Raw genomic sequence first — 21,667 nt, forward strand, 5'->3', positions numbered from 1 at the left:
ATGCAAGCATAAGCTAATTTATTATGATTGGCCCAAATTACCCACTTTTTTTGCTGCGCAGGCCAATATCCACAACCGCACTGACGCCTCATGTAGGGCGAGCGTTTTCACCAGTAGCTGGTGGGGAGCACAGTATTTCTCAGCCAAAACCGAGGGAGACTGGAATTTGTGCAGTGTAGTAATCCAAACACCTCCAGTAGATCCCAGCCTTTAACATCTGTATCTCGTAAGAAATTCCTTCAATTTTCCATATTACAAGCTGGGGAAACAAATCTCCTGAGCCCTTCGGGGAGGAGCTCTGTGCCAAATACTACAACTACCGCCAACTCCCCATCCCCGAGCCTCAGGCTGGGCCACACACCACCCAGCTCGAAAGGAGCACAACACGACCGCCCGCCGCCCGCCGAGCCTTTAAAGAAGCCGCGCGGTCGGGCTGCCCCAGAGTTCAACTTCCGGCCACAGAGGGAGAGAATGTTTTCCTCCTGGCCACGCCCGCCACACCCCGCCTTCCGAGCGCGAGCTCGGGCGCACGAGCACGAGGAGGGGGCGGGGCCGTTTGGGCCGCAGCTGCGCAGTTCGCCCTCGCCCGGCGGCGCGCAGGCACGCCCAGAGCCGGCCGACAGCGCGGCGGCGCGCGCGCGCGCTCCCGGGGCCCTCCCCCGTGACGTGCCTGGCCGAGGCCGCGCAAGGGCGCCGTATCTGCCAGGGCCGCTGTCATGGCGTCGGAGGCACTGGCTGAGGAGAACCCGCCGCGGTCTCTTTAGAGCGAGGGGCGGGCGGCTGGGTATGGAGAGCGGCCCCGAGAGCCTGCAGCCGCTAGAAAACGGGGTGGCCGCTGTGCCAGCGCCAGGGACAGGCTCTCCGCAGGAAGGGAGACAGGAGACGAGGCTCGCCGCTGGGGATGGTCCTGGAGTATGGGCGGCGGAGTGCGACGGCGGGAATGGGCAGGGGGCGGCGGCCGCCAGGAGGAGCCTCCCAAAGTCGGGTTCTCCCGCCGGCTCTCCTCCGATTCCCGGACCCTGTAGCTCCTTCTCGGGCTCCGACTTGAAGGAGAGCGACTTGGCCAGTCCTGCTGCCCAGAAGGCGCTGCTGGGAGGGCAGCACAAGGTGACCGCCTCCCCCGAGACAGCCGAGGCCGGAGCGGGCCATGGGTTGGGTCCGGCCGGAGACGCGGGCGCCCGCCCGGATCCCACCGGCACCTGCCGGGCGGAGTCGGCGGCCGCGGGCTCGGAGGAGCCCAGCAGCGCCGGCGGCCTCAGCAGCAGCTGCAGCGACCCGAGCCCTCCTGGGGAATCGCCGAGCCTGGACTCCCTGGAGTCATTCTCGAACCTGCATTCTTTCCCCAGTAGCTCCGAGTTCAATAGTGAGGAGGGAGCTGAGAACAGGGTCCCCGAGGAAGAGGAGGAGGAGGAGGGCGCGGCAGTGTTGCCCGGGGCTGTGCCTCTGTGCAAAGGGGAGGAGGAGGGGGAGGAGGAGGAGGGGGAGGCAGCTCAGGTGCTGGCGGCCTCCAAGGAACGCTTCCCGGGACAATCTGTCTATCACATCAAGTGGATCCAGTGGAAGGAAGAGAACACACCCATCATCACCCAGAATGAGAATGGACCCTGCCCTTTGCTGGCCATCCTCAATGTTTTGCTTCTGGCCTGGAAGGTACATTCTGCAGCTTTCTATTCCCTACACTTTTGGGGAGGGAGAAAACGGGGTGAGGGAGCTGCTGCATGTCAGCTGATGGCTTCCTCCTTTCTTTCCTCGTCATGAGGCCCCTTTTCTTCTTACGCGAAATTCATTCCGGGACTCCCTTGTTGAAAGAATATTCTCATATGTATATCAGAAGGAATTGCCGGCAACCTCAGGTCTCTCTTGTAATGTTTAAATGAGCGTTCAACATTCAGTTGTGGTTGATAGACTTACAAACAACTAGGACTTAGAGCATCCTAAAACCTACGATTTTTTAAAAACTATATTTTGAATGTTATTTCTATCTTACTGACTTTATCACATATGCAGAAGAGTGAAGAATTTGGGGGAATGATCTTCAGAAGATACCATGAATCCATGATATCAGGGAGCGAGTTTTGATGGTTTTGTTTGCTCTATTTTCCAACTAATGCTTGCTCCATTTGGGTGTGGATACTTAAGGAAATGGTGATAGGGAAGATGTGGCCCCTTAGACAAATTCCATTTAAGGAAAAGCATTGGTCTGAGACTCAATTACCATCTCTTCTTGGTTTTCAAAGATTATATTTTCGTTTTATGCGTGATTTTTACTTGCCTCATTTCTTTGGATCTACTTAAGTAGTTTGGCATTATTATTAACCGCTCATCAGAATGTGTTAAGGGAGCTGAAATTGTAGCAACTACAATAAGATATATTCGAGGTAAAGGAGCAAAAAAGAGAAGGGCCCTTCAAAAGTAAGTGTATTGAAACCTCAGAGTGAGTTGCCTGTAAATGAAGTGTCTTATTTAAGCTTGCAGTTTTAGGGTGCTGAGAAGATGCATCTTATAGCACATATTTTATTTTCAAATTGATAATTGTGTCTACACATAAAATGTCCCCAGGAAAAACATCTGGATTATTCTGACCTGTTAGGAAGAAAATCAAGTAAAGGGAATAGTATTTATTACATGCTTTTGTCTTCCTGTTACTAGCAAGGGCTGATGCAAAAGAAATAAGATTAGAAATCTTACCAATACGTGGTACATAATGGCACTCAAATGTTTTGAGGGAAGACTGCGTCTGCTCTTGAAGAGCTGTCGAGCTCTTTGGGGTTGCAGCATTGCTTTACTTGAAATTATTAAAGAACTATGCAAAACAGTACACTATAAATAGTGGGTTATAGGAAACAGATTGAAATGCATTAGATATCCCAAAAGGGGAAATTTTCCTTTGGTCTGGCATAGTCCCAGAGAGCCTCATGGAATTTGTGGGTCTTGAACCAAGCTTTTAAGGAAAAGTAAAATTTAAAAGAATAGGAAAATGGAATCCCTGGGAGAGGGAAGGGTGTAAACAAAAGTGATGAAAATAGAATGGATATTGTGTGTGTGTGTGTGTGTGTGTATTGGATGACAGGAATGGTAAGTTCATATTGGAGAATAATAGAAAATAAAATTGTAAAGGGGAAGAAGAGCCATTTGATGAAGACCCTTGAATGTCAGACTAGAGAGAGTTGTAGGAAGGAATAATAATTTCCTTCAGGCTTTTCTGTCTTCTTAGTTTCTATATAGTACTCCAGAAGTTCAGAGGAAGGAGCAAATACTGTGATCTGGAATATTTGGGGCTAGATGAGCACTGAGCCGACTGGTTGAAAGAGTGGCTTCAGTGGATGATTAAACATTTGGGTTCCCACTATGTGCGAAGTACTAGAAATACAAAGATGAGTAAGATGTAAGCTTGCCCTCATTTAGTTCACTATTACTGGAGAGACAGACATATAAACAATAATTACAGTACAATGTGAAAAGTTCTAAATGTGCTATAGAATTACAGAGAAAGGGTAATTGGGAATGGGATGTGTCAAGGGAAAGCTTCATAGAAGAGGTAACCTATGAACTGGGTCTGAAGAATGAGTGAGAGAAGGCCTTCCAGGCAGAGGGAATAGTGTACATAATCAAAGATGCCGAAGCAGAAAAGGGGTTATTCTATCTGGGGACTCCAGCCTTGGTTGCAGTGCAGAGGAGGAGGGGAAGGAAACGGCAATAGCAGGAAATAAAATTGATAGGTTGGGTTAGGCTGGGAATGAGCACACATGCTAATGAATTTGGAGGTTATTTTATAAATCTATGCTTCCTAGCCTTTCTGCCTCCAGGCTATTGCTGCACACAAAAATTACTCATCAGTAATCATCAATGATTGATAGGGAGACGGTTTAAGAGAAGCAGGGTTGGATAGAGCAGTGTTCTCAAAGTGAGCCAAGGGTTTTAGAGGTCAAAACTATTTTCATAATAATACTATGCTATCTGCGTTTTTCACTGTCATTCTCTCACAAGTGTCAGTGAAGTTTTCTAGGCTACATGATGTGTGATGACATCATTGCTCTGACAGTTAGTGGAATGTGTGCTTTTGTATTCTTGTGATTAAAATTTTTCTCAGTTTTCGTTTCCAGTATGGTAAGTATCGATAGATATAACCCACATAGACAAAAGCTCTTTGGGGTCCTCAATAATTTTTAGGACTGTAGAGGGTCCTGAGACCAAAAAGTTTGAAAAATGCTATAGTAGAGAAAAATAGTAAATAGACTATAAAGGTAGTTGTCAGATTTCAGAGGACCCATCACTAGGATTGTTTAGACTTTGTATATAGCTGATGATAGGGAGCTATTATAAATTACTGGACAGAGGAATGACATGATGAAAGTGGTCTTTTCATTTGAGATTAGGCTAGGGGTAAGATTGTTGTGAGTGTAGCAGGAAGAATCGATGAGGATAGTTCTTTTGGATGGGGAATTCTTTGCCCCTTCTTTTTGATGAGGATAATGTCACAGCCTAAATGATGAATTGATCACTAACTAGGTATAGGAAATGAAGGAGATGACACCACTTTTTCTAATCTGGGTAGTAGAGATTGCTTGGCTCATTCAAAAGATAGAGAAGGTGCTTTAGATGGGAAAGTTAATGTCAAACTTTGGTTGTGTCCGGTTGGAAATGGTTGATAGTGGGACATAAAAATATAAATGTTCATATGCCTTTAGAAGCATGGGCTGGGTCTCAGAAAAGAGGTCAAAATTATTGAAAATTGAATTGGGGAATTACTGCATAGATAGAAGTATGGTAGCTACGAGAATAAATGAATTCTCCATGGATAGTGGTGAGCAATAGTTCTCAATTTTTTTCCATCCCAATATATGTAAGAAACTACGAATTGCCAGCATACACATCCTCCCTATCCTCCCTCTATTTCCCCACTCCCTCTTCCACCCCGTTCTCCAGTAGACATAGAGAAAACAGGAATAAAGATTAAACTTGGTGAGGGGAGGGGAATGCTAAGCATTAAGAACAAGAGAGTGTAAAAGAAACTATTGGAGGCACAATTTGAGATATGAATGAGAACTAGAAATAGGACAATGCCATGATAGTCTGGGAGAGAGACTGTGATAAAAAAGTGGTCAGTTACCACTGTCAAATGCAACAGCATCAAGGAGCTCATGGAGTAAGAAAGATTTTGCCAAAAAGGACCGATGTGGGGACAAGGTCACTGAAAAGTCAGAATAATATGAGCTCCTCAGGATAGGTGGTAAAAGTTCTCTAGGAGAAAAGGAACAACAATCTCATTTTCTGAAGTAATGGAAGGAATGGGACAAGGAAAATACAGAGACAAAGTCATGTTAAGATAGAGAGGCAGATGGAAAGGCAGGTGAAGCCTTGAGGATTCGTTCTCCTTTTTGGCAGAATAACAATTGACCTCATCAGTAATAGCTATCAAACTTGTCAGTAATTAAGAAGGAGAGAAGTTATAAAGCATCCAGAGGAAGGTTTTGTAGGAAAAGTACATTGTATTTTAAAGAAGTTCTAATGTCATTGGAGATTGTGCCTAGGAATTTCATGTATGAGTAGAAAGTAATAAGTGGTAATGGATAAATTGGGGTATTCTTTAAACACTTTTAGCCTATCAACTTTGCTTTGTTTTTGGTTTTTCCCTAGTATTTCTCTTATACCTGGAAATAGGAGCTGGAAGAATGGCTGGTTAGTGTTATAGGGGATTGGGCTTTAAAGGGTTGATTCCTGAAGAGTCAATGGAATTAGAGTTGAAAATGAAACAGTTGATCATCTCTTTGGGGGGAGGATGAAGTAATGAGAAAAATCACTAAATTGAACATACTGGGAGGATTTGGGTGATTCAAAGGAAGTGCCCTGGTTCTGGATGAGAGGTGACAGTTAAAATTATCAAACAGGGGCCAGCCATGTGGCTGAGTGGTTAAGTTTGCATGCTCCACTTCCACGGCCCAGGGTTCGGACCCTGGGTGTGGACATGGCACCGCTCATTAGGCCATGTTGAGGCGGTGTGCCACATGCCACAACTGGAAGGATCCGCAACTAGAATATACAACTGTGTACTGAGGGGATTTGGTCAGAAAAAAAAAAAAGATTGGCAACAGCTGTTAGCTCAGGTGCCAATCTCTAAAAAAGATTTAAAAAATAAAATAAAATTATCAAACAGGGTAAGTACCAAGTTGGAATTGTTGGAGTTTTAATTAAAAGTTGGTTTAGGACTGGTCGAGAGTAGGTGATCATTCATAATCTGTAAAATAGTCGAGCTGTGATAATCCAACAAATCAAGATGGAAATCTATTCATTAAATTTAATTCAAGCTCAAATTTCTAATTCTGTTTTACTGACACCAGGTAAATTTACCCTCATTTATGTCTTGGAATACATTTTTATTTTGCTTCTTTACTTTAGACTATATTTGGTGTTTTTTATAGTTTTCCCTTTCTCTTTCATTTTATCTATCAAAAACAATGCCATTTATAGGTATATTTCAGGGCTGTGACCCATTTAATTATATGTGTTTATAAAAATCACCAAGTCAGAAGATATATAAAATTCAGTTTCTGATGATACTGGCCTTAGGTTATAAATGTTGAAGTTGAGTAATGGGTACCTGGAAGTTCATTATGCTATTATTTTTCTTTTTCTTTTTTTTTCTTTTGAGGAAGATTCGCCCTGAGCTAACATCTGCTGCCAATCCTCCTCTTTTTGCTGAGGAAGATTGGCCCTGAGCTAACATCTGTGCCCATCTTCCTCCACTTTATGTGTGGGAAGCCTACCACAACATGGCTTGCCAAGCGGAGCCATGTCTGAACCCGGGATCCGAACCAGCGAACCCCTGGCTGCCAAAGTGGAATGTGCATACTTAACCACTGCGCCACCGGGCCGGCCCCTATGCTATTATTTTTCTGCTTTTGTGTAAGATTTATTTGCATTATGAAACATTTTTAAAAGTTTCTGCCTTAATATTTTTATGTTGATGAAGGTATTACTTTAATAATAGAGGGAGTCCCTGCTTTGTTATACTTTTGTTTTCTTATAGAAAATATGTTATAGGTTCTGAGGCCTACACACTCAAAAATATGTATATAATTTATACTGTACATTGTGATACAGAACATGTAATATTGTAATATGTAATCATTACATAGCATTTTAGTACAAGAAAGAATGTACTGTTCTGATTTAAGATGCTATAAGCTCATCTCCGCTCCTCCTAACCCTTTTGGGTAGAAAATTTTTTCCCTCTCTGTTTGCTTAGTAGGATATGAGACCATCTCCTACTCCAAGTCAAATTAGGATTGATACATTTGATTCTGTAGGGAAAAAAGGGGGGGGGGGGGCAAAAAGATCCCTGTCCCCGCATACCCCCCAAAAAACTCACTGGGAGCTAAATCAAACATACACCACAGGCTGAGGGAACTATTTGCCAGATTATGTGTCTAAGGCTAATTTCTTAATTTACAAAGAGCCTTTATAAATTAGAAAGAAAAAGATGGGAAACTCAATAGCAAACTGAGCAAAAGGCCATTAACAGAAAATTCAAAGAAGTTCAAGTGGACCTACCATCTGTCTCATTATCACTTGCAGAGTGAGGCACCATGAGGGTGAGCCTCTTGCCAGGAATGAGTTTTTGCTCGAGTTTTCCCTTCCTCCTTGATAGCTTTTCTTTTCTCGTACCCTTTTCACAGACATCTCTTCTTGCTTCTGACTAGGTTTTACTTTTATGTTTTTAATTTCCTGATTTGTAGGAATGTTACAATCACAAATTTTCTCATATTCCCTTTTTCCTGAAGTAGGCACACAGCTCTTTTTAGGTTTTGCAAGTGTGTTTATTACTTATAAAAATGGGAAAACAGATGATGAGCCAAACATTCCATTTCAGCCTCTGCCCACCCTGGTGTGGTTTTTCTGTTGTTGGTTTTGGGTTTTTGTTTTTGTTTTTCTGAGGAAGATTCACCCTGAGCTAACATCCACTGCCAGTCTTCCTCTTTTTGTTTGCAAGCCGCCTCTACAGCATGGCCACTGACAGATGAGTGGTGTGTGTCCACGCCTGGGAACCGAACCCAGGCCACCAAAGTGGAGCACACTGAACTTAACCACTAGGCTGCCAGGCCCTGCCCCCTCTGGGTTTTTTTTGTTGTTGTTGTTTTAAAGATTTTATTTTTCCTTTTTCTCACAAAGGCCCCTGGTACATCGTTGTGTATTTTTAGTTGTGGGTTGGGTCCTTCTAGTTGTGGCATGAGGGATGCCATCTCAGCATGGTTTGAGGAGCAGTGCCATGTCTGCACCCAGGATCTGAACCGGCAAAACCCTGGGCTGCCGAAGCGAAGTGTGCGAACTTAACCACTCGGCCACGGGGCCCTGTTTCTTATTTAATAAAATCTAAAGAGACAAAGGAGTGAAAGTTTTAGGATCATTAACAAAACCTTTAGCACTTGCTTTTGGGGTGATGGTGGTAGAGGAAAGCAAAAAGAGAAGCAACCTTTCAGGAAGGTCATTTTGTGGTTAAAAAACAATTAAGATGTGTTGATGGCTCCGAAGTATTAGTGGGAGGCAGGCATTTCTTCACTATTACACTCTTTTTGTCCCTTGTATTAGTGAACATCCAGAATATTTTATTGGCCAAGATTCAGGAAACGAATATACCACTGAGTATGCTTGTGAATGTCGCTTAAAATATTTGTGTATTCGTTGTCCTACTTCTAAAATCAGTATAGAAGTAGTCATTTCCTATTTTAAAGGTTTGAAGCAAGACATGGTAGACAGTTATTATTTGGAAATTTCAAGGCTAAACCCTGAAATCATCTGTTTGTAGAAATCTAGGATTGTAGAATGTTATTTCCCAAAAACATATACTTGTTAGTCCCTTGGCTTCTTATTTTGACAGTTTTATTGTAGGCCTACTACATTAACCAAAGCAGAGAATAAGCTATTTGTTTTTGGAATTTTCTGGTGAATGCATTTCTGCAGTGAATCTGTCTGGAATAAAAGAATGTGTAGGTCTTATTTTGTTTAAGAAACATTATTAGGTGTAAATGGGACTTCTGGATTGGTCTGACAATTGTTCAAAGTATAAACATTTACAGTGAATATAAACTACTGGGTTAAATATCAGACCTTTCAAAAGTGGTACTGAAGCACCTTGATAAAATATTATATAGTAAGTTACAATTATCTAAAGCAGGCATCAGCAAACTTTCTGTAAAGGATCAGATAGTAAATATTTTAGGCCTTCTGGGCCATATGGTCCCTGTTGCAAAGATTCATCTCTGCTATTCTAGTGCAAAAGCAGCCAAAGACAATATATAAACAAATGAAAGTGGCTGTGTTCCAATGAAACTTTACTTAGAAAAACAAGCAGGGGACCATAAATTGCTGATGAGTTTCAATTAAAAAATACATCATATGTGGAAACTCTCTGTACTTTCTGCTCAATTTTTCTGTAAACCTAAAACTTCAAAAAAGCATGTCAAAGAAAGTAAAAATAATTTAGAATCAGGTAATGATCAAAACCTCCATGGCATCTCTTGGTTTTCACTGAGTGTTAAATCTGCTTGATGACTAAGTCGTAAGCATCAACTGTCATGTATGCTCTCCAAGGGTCTCAAACTGTTTTATTTTATAGGGATCTTTTTTAGATCTTATTTTATTTATTGATTAAAACAAACAGAAAATTGTGACATGTGATTACCACATTTAGTAACACAAACACCCAGAGCACCTTCTTCAACACTTGGGGGAATTGTTGGAGAAATTGCTGATTTATGTTATGTTGCTATTCTCCTATCACTGATGTATTAATTACTTTGTTTGAGTTTCCATCCTACAGTATTTATTTTTCTCCTATTCTATGAATGTGCCATGGAGTATGCTTTTGAATAAGTCTGTTAAAATATTTACAATTATCGGCTGTAATATCTCTGTAACTAATCTGATAATTAATTTGAAAAATTATTTTAAACTAGTGTTGCAGCTGAATTAACTTTACAAACTTAAATATGATTATAATGTATCTACTTTTAACTTTTTTATTGTGAAAGATAATACATACAGAAAAGTATATAAAACAGATATGTCCAGTTTAACAAATCATAAAGCAAACAGCAGTGGAACTACCATGCAAGTCAAGAAATAGAGCATTGGGGCCGGCCCCCTTGCCGAGTGGTTAAGTTCGCGCACTCTGCTTCGGCGGCCCAGAGTTTCTTCAGTTCGGATCCTGGGCGTGGACATGGCATTGCTCATCAGGCCATGCTGGGATGGCATCCCACAGGCCACAACTAGAAGGACCCACAACTAAAACTATACAACTATGTACGGGGGGTTTTGGGGAGAAAAAGGAAGAATAAAATCTTTAAAAGTAAATTAGAAAGAAAGAAATAGAGCATTGCCAGCACCCCAAAAGCCTCTTATATGCCCCTTTCCAACTAGAACTCCTTACCCCTGGGGCTAACCATAATCCTGAGTTTTATAGTATCCATTTCCTTACTTTTCTTTATAGTTTTAGCACCAAGTTTGTAGCTCTAAACAATATAGTTTAATTTTGCCAATTTTTTTTTTTTTAGAGATTGGCACCTGAGCTAACAACTGTTGCCAATCTTCTTTTTTTTTTCTGCTTTTTTCCTCCCCAAATCCCCCCAGTACATAGTTGTATATTTTAGTTGTGGGTCCTTCTAGTTGTGGCATGTGGGACGCCACCTCAGTATGGCCTCATGAGCAGTGTCATGTCCACACCCAGGATCCAAACAGGCGAAACCGTGGGTTGCCAAAGCAGAGTGTGCAAACTTAACCACTCGGCCACGGGGCCGGCCCCTAATTTTTGCCTGTTTTCAAACTTTACAGGTGGAATCATACAGTTTGAATTCTTCAGTGAATGACTAATATTTTACTACTGTATTCATTGTAGCCATTCAACGATAAAAATGGCCAAGGTAGACTGAAGTAATGGAATATTGAGCTGTATTCAAGCTTGTCCTCAGTAAAACTGCTCTGTGGGTGACCTGTCACAACACATTTAGTGCCTCTTCCTGTCCTTTAACCACATTTTCTATCATGCAGGATGCCGTTGCAGGTGCCTAATGATAATCATGGTGGGTTGTGAAAGGCATAGCACTTGGCTTTGAAAACAGAGTTCTCAATGTCTCTGTGAGATCTTGTATTACCCCGTAAATTTTATCTTGATAGGATTGATTTTATGTTTTATAAAGATTAGTTATAAAGATTTTAATAATGTGAATGTTAATGCATACATATAAGAGATACCTATATATGCATACATACTTGTGTTTCTGACTGAAGAAACACTTTAGTCACCTAAAACATTTGATTTTATAGAAAAAATACTTTGTTTTTCAGGTGAAACTTCCACCGATGATGGAAATCATAACTGCTGAACAGCTGATGGAATATTTAGGTTAGTGTTGAAAAGTGGATGATTTTATATCTCTTTCAAAATAAAACAAATTTTTCAAAGCTAATATATTGCTGAATCTTGCCTTTCTGAAGTGCTATTATATAATCTATTTTAAAATTATAATTTTGAATCTCTTAATTAAAAATGCTTATGTTTGCTACTGTTTTTAGATGTTAAAGCCTTCTTTCTTTCTTTTTTTAAAGCCTTCTTTCAGACCATTAAAATTCTGTAATATAAATCAGGAGACTGGATGATATCTAGAAAACAACAAGATACATATTAATTCCAATAAGTTGCAGAATGGGAAATGGCACAGAAACTCTGACCTCGCATGTAGAAAGTGTTAAAAAAATATCACGTAGACTTGAATTAAAGACCCAGGAGATGATTTAGAGCAGTGCTACCCAAAGTATGATTCATGGACCTGTGCCAGTGTAGGAAATGTTAACTAGCCTGGAGTGTGATAGGGGCTTGTACCAGAATGTAAAACATTTACATTAGCAAGCACATTGTTTAGTTCATCTGAAATTTTTCCAGAGCAAAATCTTCTTCATGAAGGAAGCAGTGTATTGAATTGCATTCTTACGCAAGCTTCTTATTTCAAAACAGTCCAGTAATACACAGTTTGCAGACCAGCTGCATTGAGTAGAACTTGTTTACAGAGCAGGTAGTTGTATATCACACTGTAGTCTTTTACAGTTTAGCAAATAAGAATTTATATATTTATACTATTACCAAATAGGAAATCTTAATCCATATTCTTACTCTTTTTTTAGTAATTAAATTTTTATTTAAAAAAAATCTTGCCAACTGATTAGTTTGTCTACAACATTCCAGACAACTAGCTGATTTTTTTTTTTTAAGATTTTATTGTTCCTTTTTCTCCCCAAAGCCCCCGAGCATATAGTTGTGGGTCCTTCTACTTGTGGCATGTGGGACGCCACCTCAACATGGCTTGATGAGCGGTGCCATGTCGGCATCCAGGATCTGAACTGGTGAAACCCTGGGCCGCCAAAGTGAACTTAACCCCTTGGCCACGGGGCCAGCCCCACTAACTGATTTTTTGTAAGATATAGGCTTAGTTAAATAATTGAGATTGCAGCTTTTGGAAGATGCTTTTCTTTATGTAATCTCGTTCACTGGCTAGGGAACTTCATAGTTATGGGTAGATTACTTTGAATACCTAGATATCTGGAAATAGAATTTCTATTTATAGCTCTTTTAGTCTAGCCTAGTGATTCTTAAAGTTTGTGATTTCTAAATTATATTTTGTGGGGAAAGCTGAAATATGTTTGGTGCTTTTGAGGAATAGCCAGAATTGACTGCCAAAAAGTGTGCAAAGGGGAGGTAGTAGGAGATGAGATTAGAGAGGTAATGGGGTCAGATCATATAGGGTCCAGTAGGCTATTATAGCGACTTTGACTTTTGCTGTGAGTGAGCTGGGAAGCCATTAGAGGATTTTGAACAGAGGACTAACATGATTTGACTTTGAATTTAACAAGAATTCTCTGGCTTTTATGTTGAAAATAGAGCTTAGAGCGGGGGTAAGGATAGAAGCAGAGAGATCGGTTAGAAAGCTATTACAACTGGCAAAAGATCATGGCTTCAAACAGGGTAGTAGAAGTGGAGATTATAAAATGTGGTCAGTTCTGGACATAGAGCTGCCAGAATTTGCTTATCAGTTGAATGTGGGGTGAGAGTGAGAGGGGAGTCAAGGATCATCCCATGGTTGTTTTTTTGTGGTTATTTTATTTTTATTTTTTTTTATTGAGTTTATGATAGTTCACAATCTTGTGAAATTTCAGTTGTACATTATTGTTTGTCGGTCGTGTTGTAGGTGCACCCCTTCACCCTTTGTGCCCAACCCCCAGCCCCTTTTCCCCTGGTAGCCCCTCATCTGTTCTCTTTGTCCACATGTTTAAATTCCTCATATGAGTGGAGTTGTACAGAGATTGTCCTTCTCTATCTGGCTTATTTCACTTAACATAATTCCCTCAAGGTCCATCCATGTTGTTGCAAATGGGAGGATTTTATTCTTTTTTATGGCTGAGTAATATTCCATTGTATATCTATACACCATATCTTCTTTATCCAATCATCTGTTGATGGACATTTAGGTTGCTTCCACGTCTTAGCTATTGTAAATAATGCTGCAATGAACATAAGGATGCATGGGACTTTTGGAATTCCTGATTTCAAGTTCTTTGGATAGGTACGCAGTAGTGGCATGGCTGGGTCATATGGTATTTCTATTTTTAGTTTTTTGAGAAGTCTCCATACTGTTTTCCATAGTGGCTGCACTGATTTGCACTCCCACCAGCAGTACATGAGGGATCCTTTTTCTCCACAACCTCTCCAACACTTGTTACTTTTTGTTTTGGATATTTTTGCCATTCTAACGGGTGTAAGGTTATATCTTAGTGTAGTTTTGATTTGCATCTCCCTGATGATCAGTGATGATGAACATCTTTTCATGTACCTATTGGCTGTCCGTATATCTTCTTTGGAGAAATGTCTGTTCATGTCTCCTGCCCATTTTTTGATCAGGTTGTTTGATTTTTTGTTGTTGAGTTGTGTGAGTTCTTTATATATTATGGAGATTAACCCTTTGTCGGATATATGACTTGCAAATATTTTTTCCCAATTAGTGGGTTGTCCTTTTGTTTCAATCCTGTTTTCCCTTGCCTTGAAGAAGCTCTTTAGTTTGATGAGGTCCCATTTGTTTATTCTTTCTGTTGTTCCCCTTCTCTGAGAAGACATGGTGTCTGAAAAGATCCTTTTAATACTGATGTCAAAGAGTGTACTGCCTACATTTTCCTCTAGAAGCCTTATGGTTTCAGGTCTGACCTTTAGGTCTTTGATCCATTTAGAGTTTATTTTTGTGAATGGTCAATTTTCATTCTTTTACATGTGGCTTTCCAGTTTTCCCAGCACCATTTGTTGAAAAGACTTTCTTTTCTCCATTGTAGGCCCTCAGCTCCTTTGTCGAAGATTAGCTGTCCATAGATGTGTGGTTTTATTTCTGGGCTTTCAATTCTGTTCCATTGATCTGTGCACCTGTTTTTGTACCAGTACCATGCTGTTTTGATTACTGTAGCTTTGTAGTATGTTTTGAAGTCAGGGATTGTGATGCCTCCGGCTTTGTTCTTCTTACTCAGGATTGCGTTAGCAATTCAGGGTCTTTTGTTGCCCCATATGAATTTTAGGATTCTTTGTTCTATTTCCATAAAGAACGTCATTGGGATTTTGGGATTGCATTGAATCTGTAGATTGCTTTAGGTAGTATGGACATTTTAACTATGTTTATTCTTCTAATCCATGTACATGGAATGTCTTTCCATCTCTTTATGTCCTCATCCCCATTTCTTTCAGGAAAGCCTTGTAGTTTTCGTTGTATAGGTCCTTCAGTTCCTTAGTTAAATTCACCCCGAGGACCCCGAGGTATTTTATTCTTTTTTGTTGCAATTGTGAATGGTATTGTGTTCTTGAGTTCTTTTTCTGTTAGTTCATTAGAGTATAGAAATGCTACTGATTTATGTAAGTTGATTTTATATCCTGCAACTTTGCTGTAGTTGTTGATTATTTCTAAAAGTTTTCCAATGGATTCTTTGGGGTTTTCTATATGTAAGATCATGTCATCTGCAAACAGCGAGAGTTTCACTTCTTCCCTCCCTATTTGGATTCCTTTTATTCCTTTCTCTTGCCTAATTGCTCTGGCCAAAACCTCCAGTACTATGTTAAATAAGAGTGGTGATAGAGGGCATCCTTGTCTCGTTCCTGTTTTCAGGGGGATGGCGCTCAGTTTTTGCCCATTGAGTATGATGTTGGCTGTGGGTTTGTCATATATGGCCTTTTTTATGTTGTGGTAATTTCCTTCCATCCCCATTTTGTTCAGAGTTTTTATTATAAATGGCTGTTGGATCTTGTTAAATGCTTTCTCTGCATCTATTGAGATGATCATGTGGTTTTTATTCCTCAATTTGTTGATATGGTGTATCACGTTGATTGACTTGCGGATGTTGAACCATCCCTGAGTCCCTGGTATGAATCCCACTTGATCATGATGTATGATCCTTTTGATGTATTGCTGAATTCGAGTTGCCAAAATTTTGTTGAGAATTTTTGAAATCTATGTTCATCAGCGATATTGGCCTGTAGTTCTCCTTTTTCGTGTTGTCCTTGTCAGGCTTTGGTATGAGCATGATGTTGGCCTCATAGAATATGTTAGGAAGTGTTCCATCCTCCCTAAATTTTTGGAATAGCTTGAAAGGTATAGGTATTAAATCCTCTGAAAATTTGGTAGAATTCCCCAGGAAAGCCATCTGGTCCTGGGGTTTTATTCTTTGTGATGATTTTGATTGCTGTTTCAATCTCCTTGCTTGTGATTGGTCTGTTCAGACTGTCTGCTTCTTCTTGACTTAGCTTTGGGAAATTGTAAAAGTCTAAGAATTTATCCATTTCCTCTAGGTTATCCATTTTGTTAGCATATAGTTTTTCATAGTATTCTCTTATAATCCATTGTATTTCTGCGGAGTCTGTTGTTATTTCTCCTCTTTCATTTCAGATTTTGTTTATTTGAGCTTTCTCTCTTTTTTTCTTCATAAGACTGGCTAGGGGTTTGTCAATTTTATTTATCTTCTCAACAAACTGGCTCTTTGTTTCATTGATCCTTTCTACTGCCTTTTTTGTTTCAATAGCATTTATTTCTGCTCTGATTTTTATTATTTCTCTCCTTTTGCTGACTTTGGACTTTGTTTGTTCTTCTTTCTCTAATTCAGTTAGGTGTAATTTGAGGTTGCTTATTTGGGATTTTTCTTGTTTGTTAATGTGTGCTTGTATTGCGATGAATTTCCCTCTTAATACAGCTTTTGCTGTATCCCATATGAGTTGGTATGACATGTTATCATTTTCATTTGTCTCCAGATATTTTTTGATTTCTTCAATGATCCATTGCTTGTTCAATAGCATATTGTCTAGTCTTCACATCTTTGTCCCTTTCTCAGCTTTTTTCTTGTAATTAATTTCTAGCTTTATAGTATTATGATTGGAGAAGATGCTTGCTATTACTTCAGTTTTTTAAAATTTATAGAGGCTTGCCTTGTTTCCCAACATATGGTCTATCCTTGAGAATGTTCCATGTGTACTTGAGAAGAATGTGTATTCTGCTGTTTTTGGATGGAGTGTCTATATATGTCTATTAAGTCAAACTGTTTTAGCTTTTCATTTAATTCCACTGTTTCCTTGTTGATTTTCTGTCTGGATGATCTGTCCAATGATGTGAGTGAGGTGTTGAGGTTCCCTACTATTATTGAGTTATTTTTAATATCTTCTTTTAGGTTTGTTAATAGTTGCTTTATGAACTTTGGTGCTCCTGTGTTAGGTGCATAGATACTTATAAGCATTATTTCTTCTTGATGTAGTGTCCCTTTGATCATTATATACTGATCCTCTATGTCTCTCTTTACCTGCCTTATCTTGAAATCTACTTTGTCTGATGTAAGTATTGCAACACCTGCTTTCTTTTGTTTACCATTAGCTTGGATTATCATCTCCCACCCCTTCACTCTGAGCCTGTGTTTGTTGTTGCAGCTGAGGTGTGTTTCCTGGAGGCAACAGATTGTTGGATCTTGTTCTTTAATCCATCTTGCCACTCTGTGTCTTGTTATTGGAGAGTTCAATCTGTTTACATTGAGGGTGATTATCGATGCATGAGGGCTTAATGCTGTCATTCTGTCACTCATTTTCTGCTTTTCCTGCATTACCTTTGTTTCTTGTCCTGTGTGTTTTGGCCTACCCATTGACATCTGCAGTTTCTTATTTCCTTACTTATTTTTTGTGTCTCTCTTCTGTTTTTAAGGTTAGTGGCTACCCTGAAGTTTGTATTCACAATCTTGTGTATAACATAGTCCATTTTCTGGTGGCCTCTTATTTCCTTAGCCTGAACTGATTCAGTCCCTTTCCTCCTTCCCTCCTAAGTTATTATTGTCATCTCTTATTCCAACTTGTGTTGTGAGTTTGTGGTTAAAGTGATAAGATTGTCTTTGTTTTTGGTGTTTTCCTTCCCTTTATCCTAATGCTATAGTTGTATATTTGCTATCCTATTCTGATTCTATCTACTTATCTCTTTATTCTGTGTTTTGTGACCCCTTTCTCCCTTTTTTTCTTTTTTCAGGTATGAGGGCCTTCTTGAGTATTTCTTGTGGGGGGGGGGGGCGGTCTCGTGGCTACGAAGTCCCTTAGCTTTTGTTTGTCTGGGAAAGATTTAATTTCTCCCTCATATCTAAAGGATATTTTTGCTGGATAGAGTATTCTTGGCTGAAGATTGTTATCTTTTAAAGTTTTGAATATGTCATTCCAATCTCTCCTAGCTTGTAAGGTTTCTGCAGAGAAATCTGCTGAAAGTCTGATAGGGGTTCCTTTGTAGGTTATTTTCTTCTGCCTTGCTGCCCTGAGTATTCTTTCTTTGTCATTCACTTTTGCCAGTTTTACTACTATATGCCTTGCAGTAGGTCTTTTTACATTGACATATCTAAGAGACCCGAAAGCTTCCTCCACACATATTTCTCTCTCATTCTCTAGATTTGGGAAGTTCTCTACTATTATTCCTTTGAGCACACTTTCTGCTCCATTCTCCTTTTCGTCCCCCTCGGGGATTCGAATTATTCTTATATTGCATTTCCTCATTGAGTCAACTATTTCTCAGAGATTTTCTTCATTCCTTTTTATTCTTAATTCTCTCTTTTCCTCTGTCTGGAGACATTCAACCTGTCTATCTTCGATTATGCTGATTTGCTCCTCTATGGCATCTACATGGGCATTCAGGGAATCCATATTCTGTTTTATCTTGCGCATTGTATTTTTCATCTCTAGTATTTCTGATTGATTCTTCTTTATAGTTTCAATCTCTTTTGTGAAGTAACTCCAGAACTCATTGACTTGTTTCTCTATATTTTCCTTTACCTCATTGAGTTTTTTGACTGTAGCTATTCTAAATTCATTTTCATTTAGTTTACTTATTTCTGAGTCCTCAGGGCATAATTCTGGGTGCTTGTTTTCCCTCTGGTCTGGAGATTTGATGAATTGATGGATGCTGGAAAAAGGACGGGTCTTCCCCATGGTGCTATTTTTCGGTTGCAGTTACAGCCCGTGACCACTAGATGGGGGTCAAGAGCGCATATTCTGAGTGCTCTGCCTTTACCTCAGATCACCCGCACAGCACGGGTTGGGGGAGGGAGGGGCACCTTCTCTCACACCCAGACTCGGTTTCCCAATCAGCTCTCGCTATCTGCTCTCCTGGGGTCTTGGCTTGCTGAGGTCAACCCATGAAGCTTTCCCCCCCATTAGAGGGCTTCCATCTGGGCTGCACAGCCGTGGCAGTCGTGGGTGGTCCTGCAGATGCAGGACCCCTCCGCTGCTCCTCCCCTCTCGGAGCCTCCCAAGTAGCAATCCCAGTCTTTAGGGGAGGGAGGGAAGATCTCTCTTACCCACTTCCAGCTCCTCCAAGGGGGCCTCCAGCCTCTCCGCCCTCCATTGTTCAGCTGCTGTGGGTCTCCGAGGATTCCTGTGCTATTAGGATATTATTATTTTCTGTTGTTGTTGGAATATAGTTGCTCCTTTTTGTTGTATGTTGGAGGGGAGAGAGTCCTGGGCAAGCTCACTCGGCCATGACGCTGATATCCGACCCATCCCATGGTTTTTGACTTGAACAACTGGAAGGATAGAGGTAACATCAACTGAAACAGGAAAAAAAAATGGAAGGAACATGTTTTATGGAGGAATATCAGGATTTTGGTTTTGAGATATTTCTTGACATCCAAGTGGAGATATCAGGAAGGCAGTTGGATATGTAAATCTAGAGTTTAGAGAAGAGGTCTAGATCAGAACTGTACAATAGGTCTTTCTGTGAGGATGGAAATGTTCTGAATCCATGCTATCCAATTTGGTAACCACTAGCCGCATGTGGCTCGTGAGATCTTAAAATGTAACTAATATGACTGAGGAACTGAATATTAAATTTAATTTTAATTAATTTAAATTCATATAGCCACATGTAGCAACTGGCTAATGTATAGGACAGTGCAGATCTAGCTGTAAATTTGGAGCAGGCAACATATAAATGTTAGTTAGACTTAGTGAGGTCATGAAGAGAATGAATGTAGATAGAGAAGGCAAGAGATCAATGGACTGAGTTTGGGACATGCCATGGATTAGAAATTGGGGAAGAAGGAAGAACAGCTGTGCTCAGCCAGGTAGAAGAAAACCAGGAGACTGATTTCCTAGAATCAAATGAAGAAGAGTTTCAATGAAGAGAGAGATTAGCTGGATCAAATGCTGATAATAGGTCAATCAGGATGAAGACTAAAAAGTGACTGTTGATTGAGCCATAAGGAGGTCATTGGTAATCTCAGCAAGTGCATGGAATGAAAACCTGATTAGGGTGGGTACAAGACAAAATTGGAAACCCTCATACATAGCCAATAGGAATGTAACATAATACAGCCACTTTGGGAAGTTCCTTAATAAGTTAAACATTGAATTACCATATGACCCTGCAATTTCACCCAAGAGAAGTAAAAACACCTGTCGACACAAAAAGTTGTACAGGAATGTTCATAGCAGCATTATTCATAATAGCCAAAAAATGGAAACAACCCAAATGTACATCAACTGATGGGTAGGTAAACAAAATGTGGTATATCCATACCATGAAATATTATTCAGCCATAAAAAGGAATGTACTGATACATGGTATAATATGGATAAAACTTAAAGACATTATGCTAAGTCAAAGAAGACAAGTCAGAAAAGACCACATATTGTATGATTCCATTTATATGAAATGTCCTGAATAGGCAAATTTATAGGGACAAAAAGTAGATTAGTGGTTACTTAGAAATGGGGGACAGGGGAAGAAATAGGGATTGACTGCTAATGGGTACAGAATTTCTTTTGGGGGGGACAAAAATGTTTCAAAATTAGATTGTGATGATGATTTCACAGTCCCGTTAATACGCTTTAAATACATTGAATTTTACACTTTAAATGGATTAATTGTATGGTATGTGAATTGTGTCTCACTAAAGCTATTCTTAAAAAGAGAAAATTAGAGGAAAGGAATTGGAAAGAGTACTTTAGACAACTATAAGAACTGTCTTAGAAAGTACAGATAGTTCATCCATAGCAATAAGAGAGAAGATAGAATGTATTAAAAATAGATGCAGGTAGATGAGTAGATGTGGTTGTGGTAGCTTATAGAAGGTCTTCTGAGTGCTTTTATTTTCTCAGTGAAGTAGGAAACCAGGTCATCAGCTGAGAGTGAGAATGAAGGAGGAGTTGTTGAAGATAATTGGGAAGGTATAAAATGATTATCTAGAGGAGTGGGAAAGTGATTGGGGAGATGCAGTGTGATTCCTGAGCATTACCTCTGAGGTTAGTGAGAGCAACCAGTATGGTGGTATGATTTCTCCAGTCACATTCAGCCACATGAGTATAGGCTGAATATGGGGGAAGAGGATTTGACTAGAGCTGGGTTTTTGCCAAGTGAGTATGTGGAAGAAAGAGTCTAGAGAATTGAAGGTGTGTATAGACAGTGATTATAATGATGGACCATAGAATTTAAGTTGCATAAAAAGGAAATGAGACTATAAAAAGTTGAAGGAAAATGTAATGGGATTAGTGGATTGCAGGTCCTAATTGAGCTGAAGAATTTCTGGAGCTTGGTAATGACAAAGCCATAGGACCATAGGGAATGAGTTTCTGAGATAAGGTAGAATATAAGATTTTTGTTGGAAAAGAGGTCAAGGAACAGAAAGGCCAGGGTATTGGATAGATCATCTGTATGAGTATTAAAATTTCCAAAAATTACAGCAGGATTTGTGTTGGAGAGAGAGAGTGAGCTAGGAATGAGGGTGATTGACGTGGAAGCTGGTAAAGGACTGCAGTGAGGTGAGTGGATAATGGGTAGTATTATGTGATAGCATGAGTTTTAAAACTGAGGAATTTTAAGGAGGAGGAGGAGAGTGACGACAATAAGAAGCAAGTGGATATCTATTCCACCTCCAACCTCACTGGTAAAGAAGTATGAGAGAGAAGAGAGCTGTCACTTGAGAGGGCTGCGGTATCATCAAGGTAGAGCCAATTTCACTTAGGCAAGAAGGTGAAGGGACCATTAGGAGAAGAAAGTACCTGGAAGATTTTGCTGATGAGAGACCGTGAGTTCCAAAGGACACTGAAATTCAAGATAAGAATTTATGAATCATCAGTATGAAA

The 21,667-nt window shown here is 40.1% G+C and overlaps 1 protein-coding gene across 2 annotated transcripts in view; it reads left to right on the forward strand.

Moving 5' to 3' along the window:
* The first annotated feature begins 643 nt into the window (after positions 1 to 643).
* Positions 644 to 21,667, forward strand: part of MINDY2 (MINDY lysine 48 deubiquitinase 2) — a 69,365-nt gene continuing 48,341 nt past the window's right edge. Inside the window, exons 1-2 of one of the 2 annotated variants that reach the window (XM_046653271.1) lie at positions 644 to 1,650; positions 11,341 to 11,398. In XM_046653271.1, the coding sequence (XP_046509227.1) occupies positions 787 to 1,650; positions 11,341 to 11,398 (922 nt within the window). In that variant the 5' untranslated portion in view covers positions 644 to 786. The remainder of the gene's footprint in view (positions 1,651 to 11,340; positions 11,399 to 21,667) is intronic. The other variant, XM_046653270.1, reaches the window with a different exon arrangement.

The sequence above is a fragment of the Equus quagga genome, chromosome 2 (assembly GCF_021613505.1).
Source record: "Equus quagga isolate Etosha38 chromosome 2, UCLA_HA_Equagga_1.0, whole genome shotgun sequence".
NCBI classification, from domain to species: Eukaryota; Metazoa; Chordata; class Mammalia; order Perissodactyla; family Equidae; genus Equus; species Equus quagga.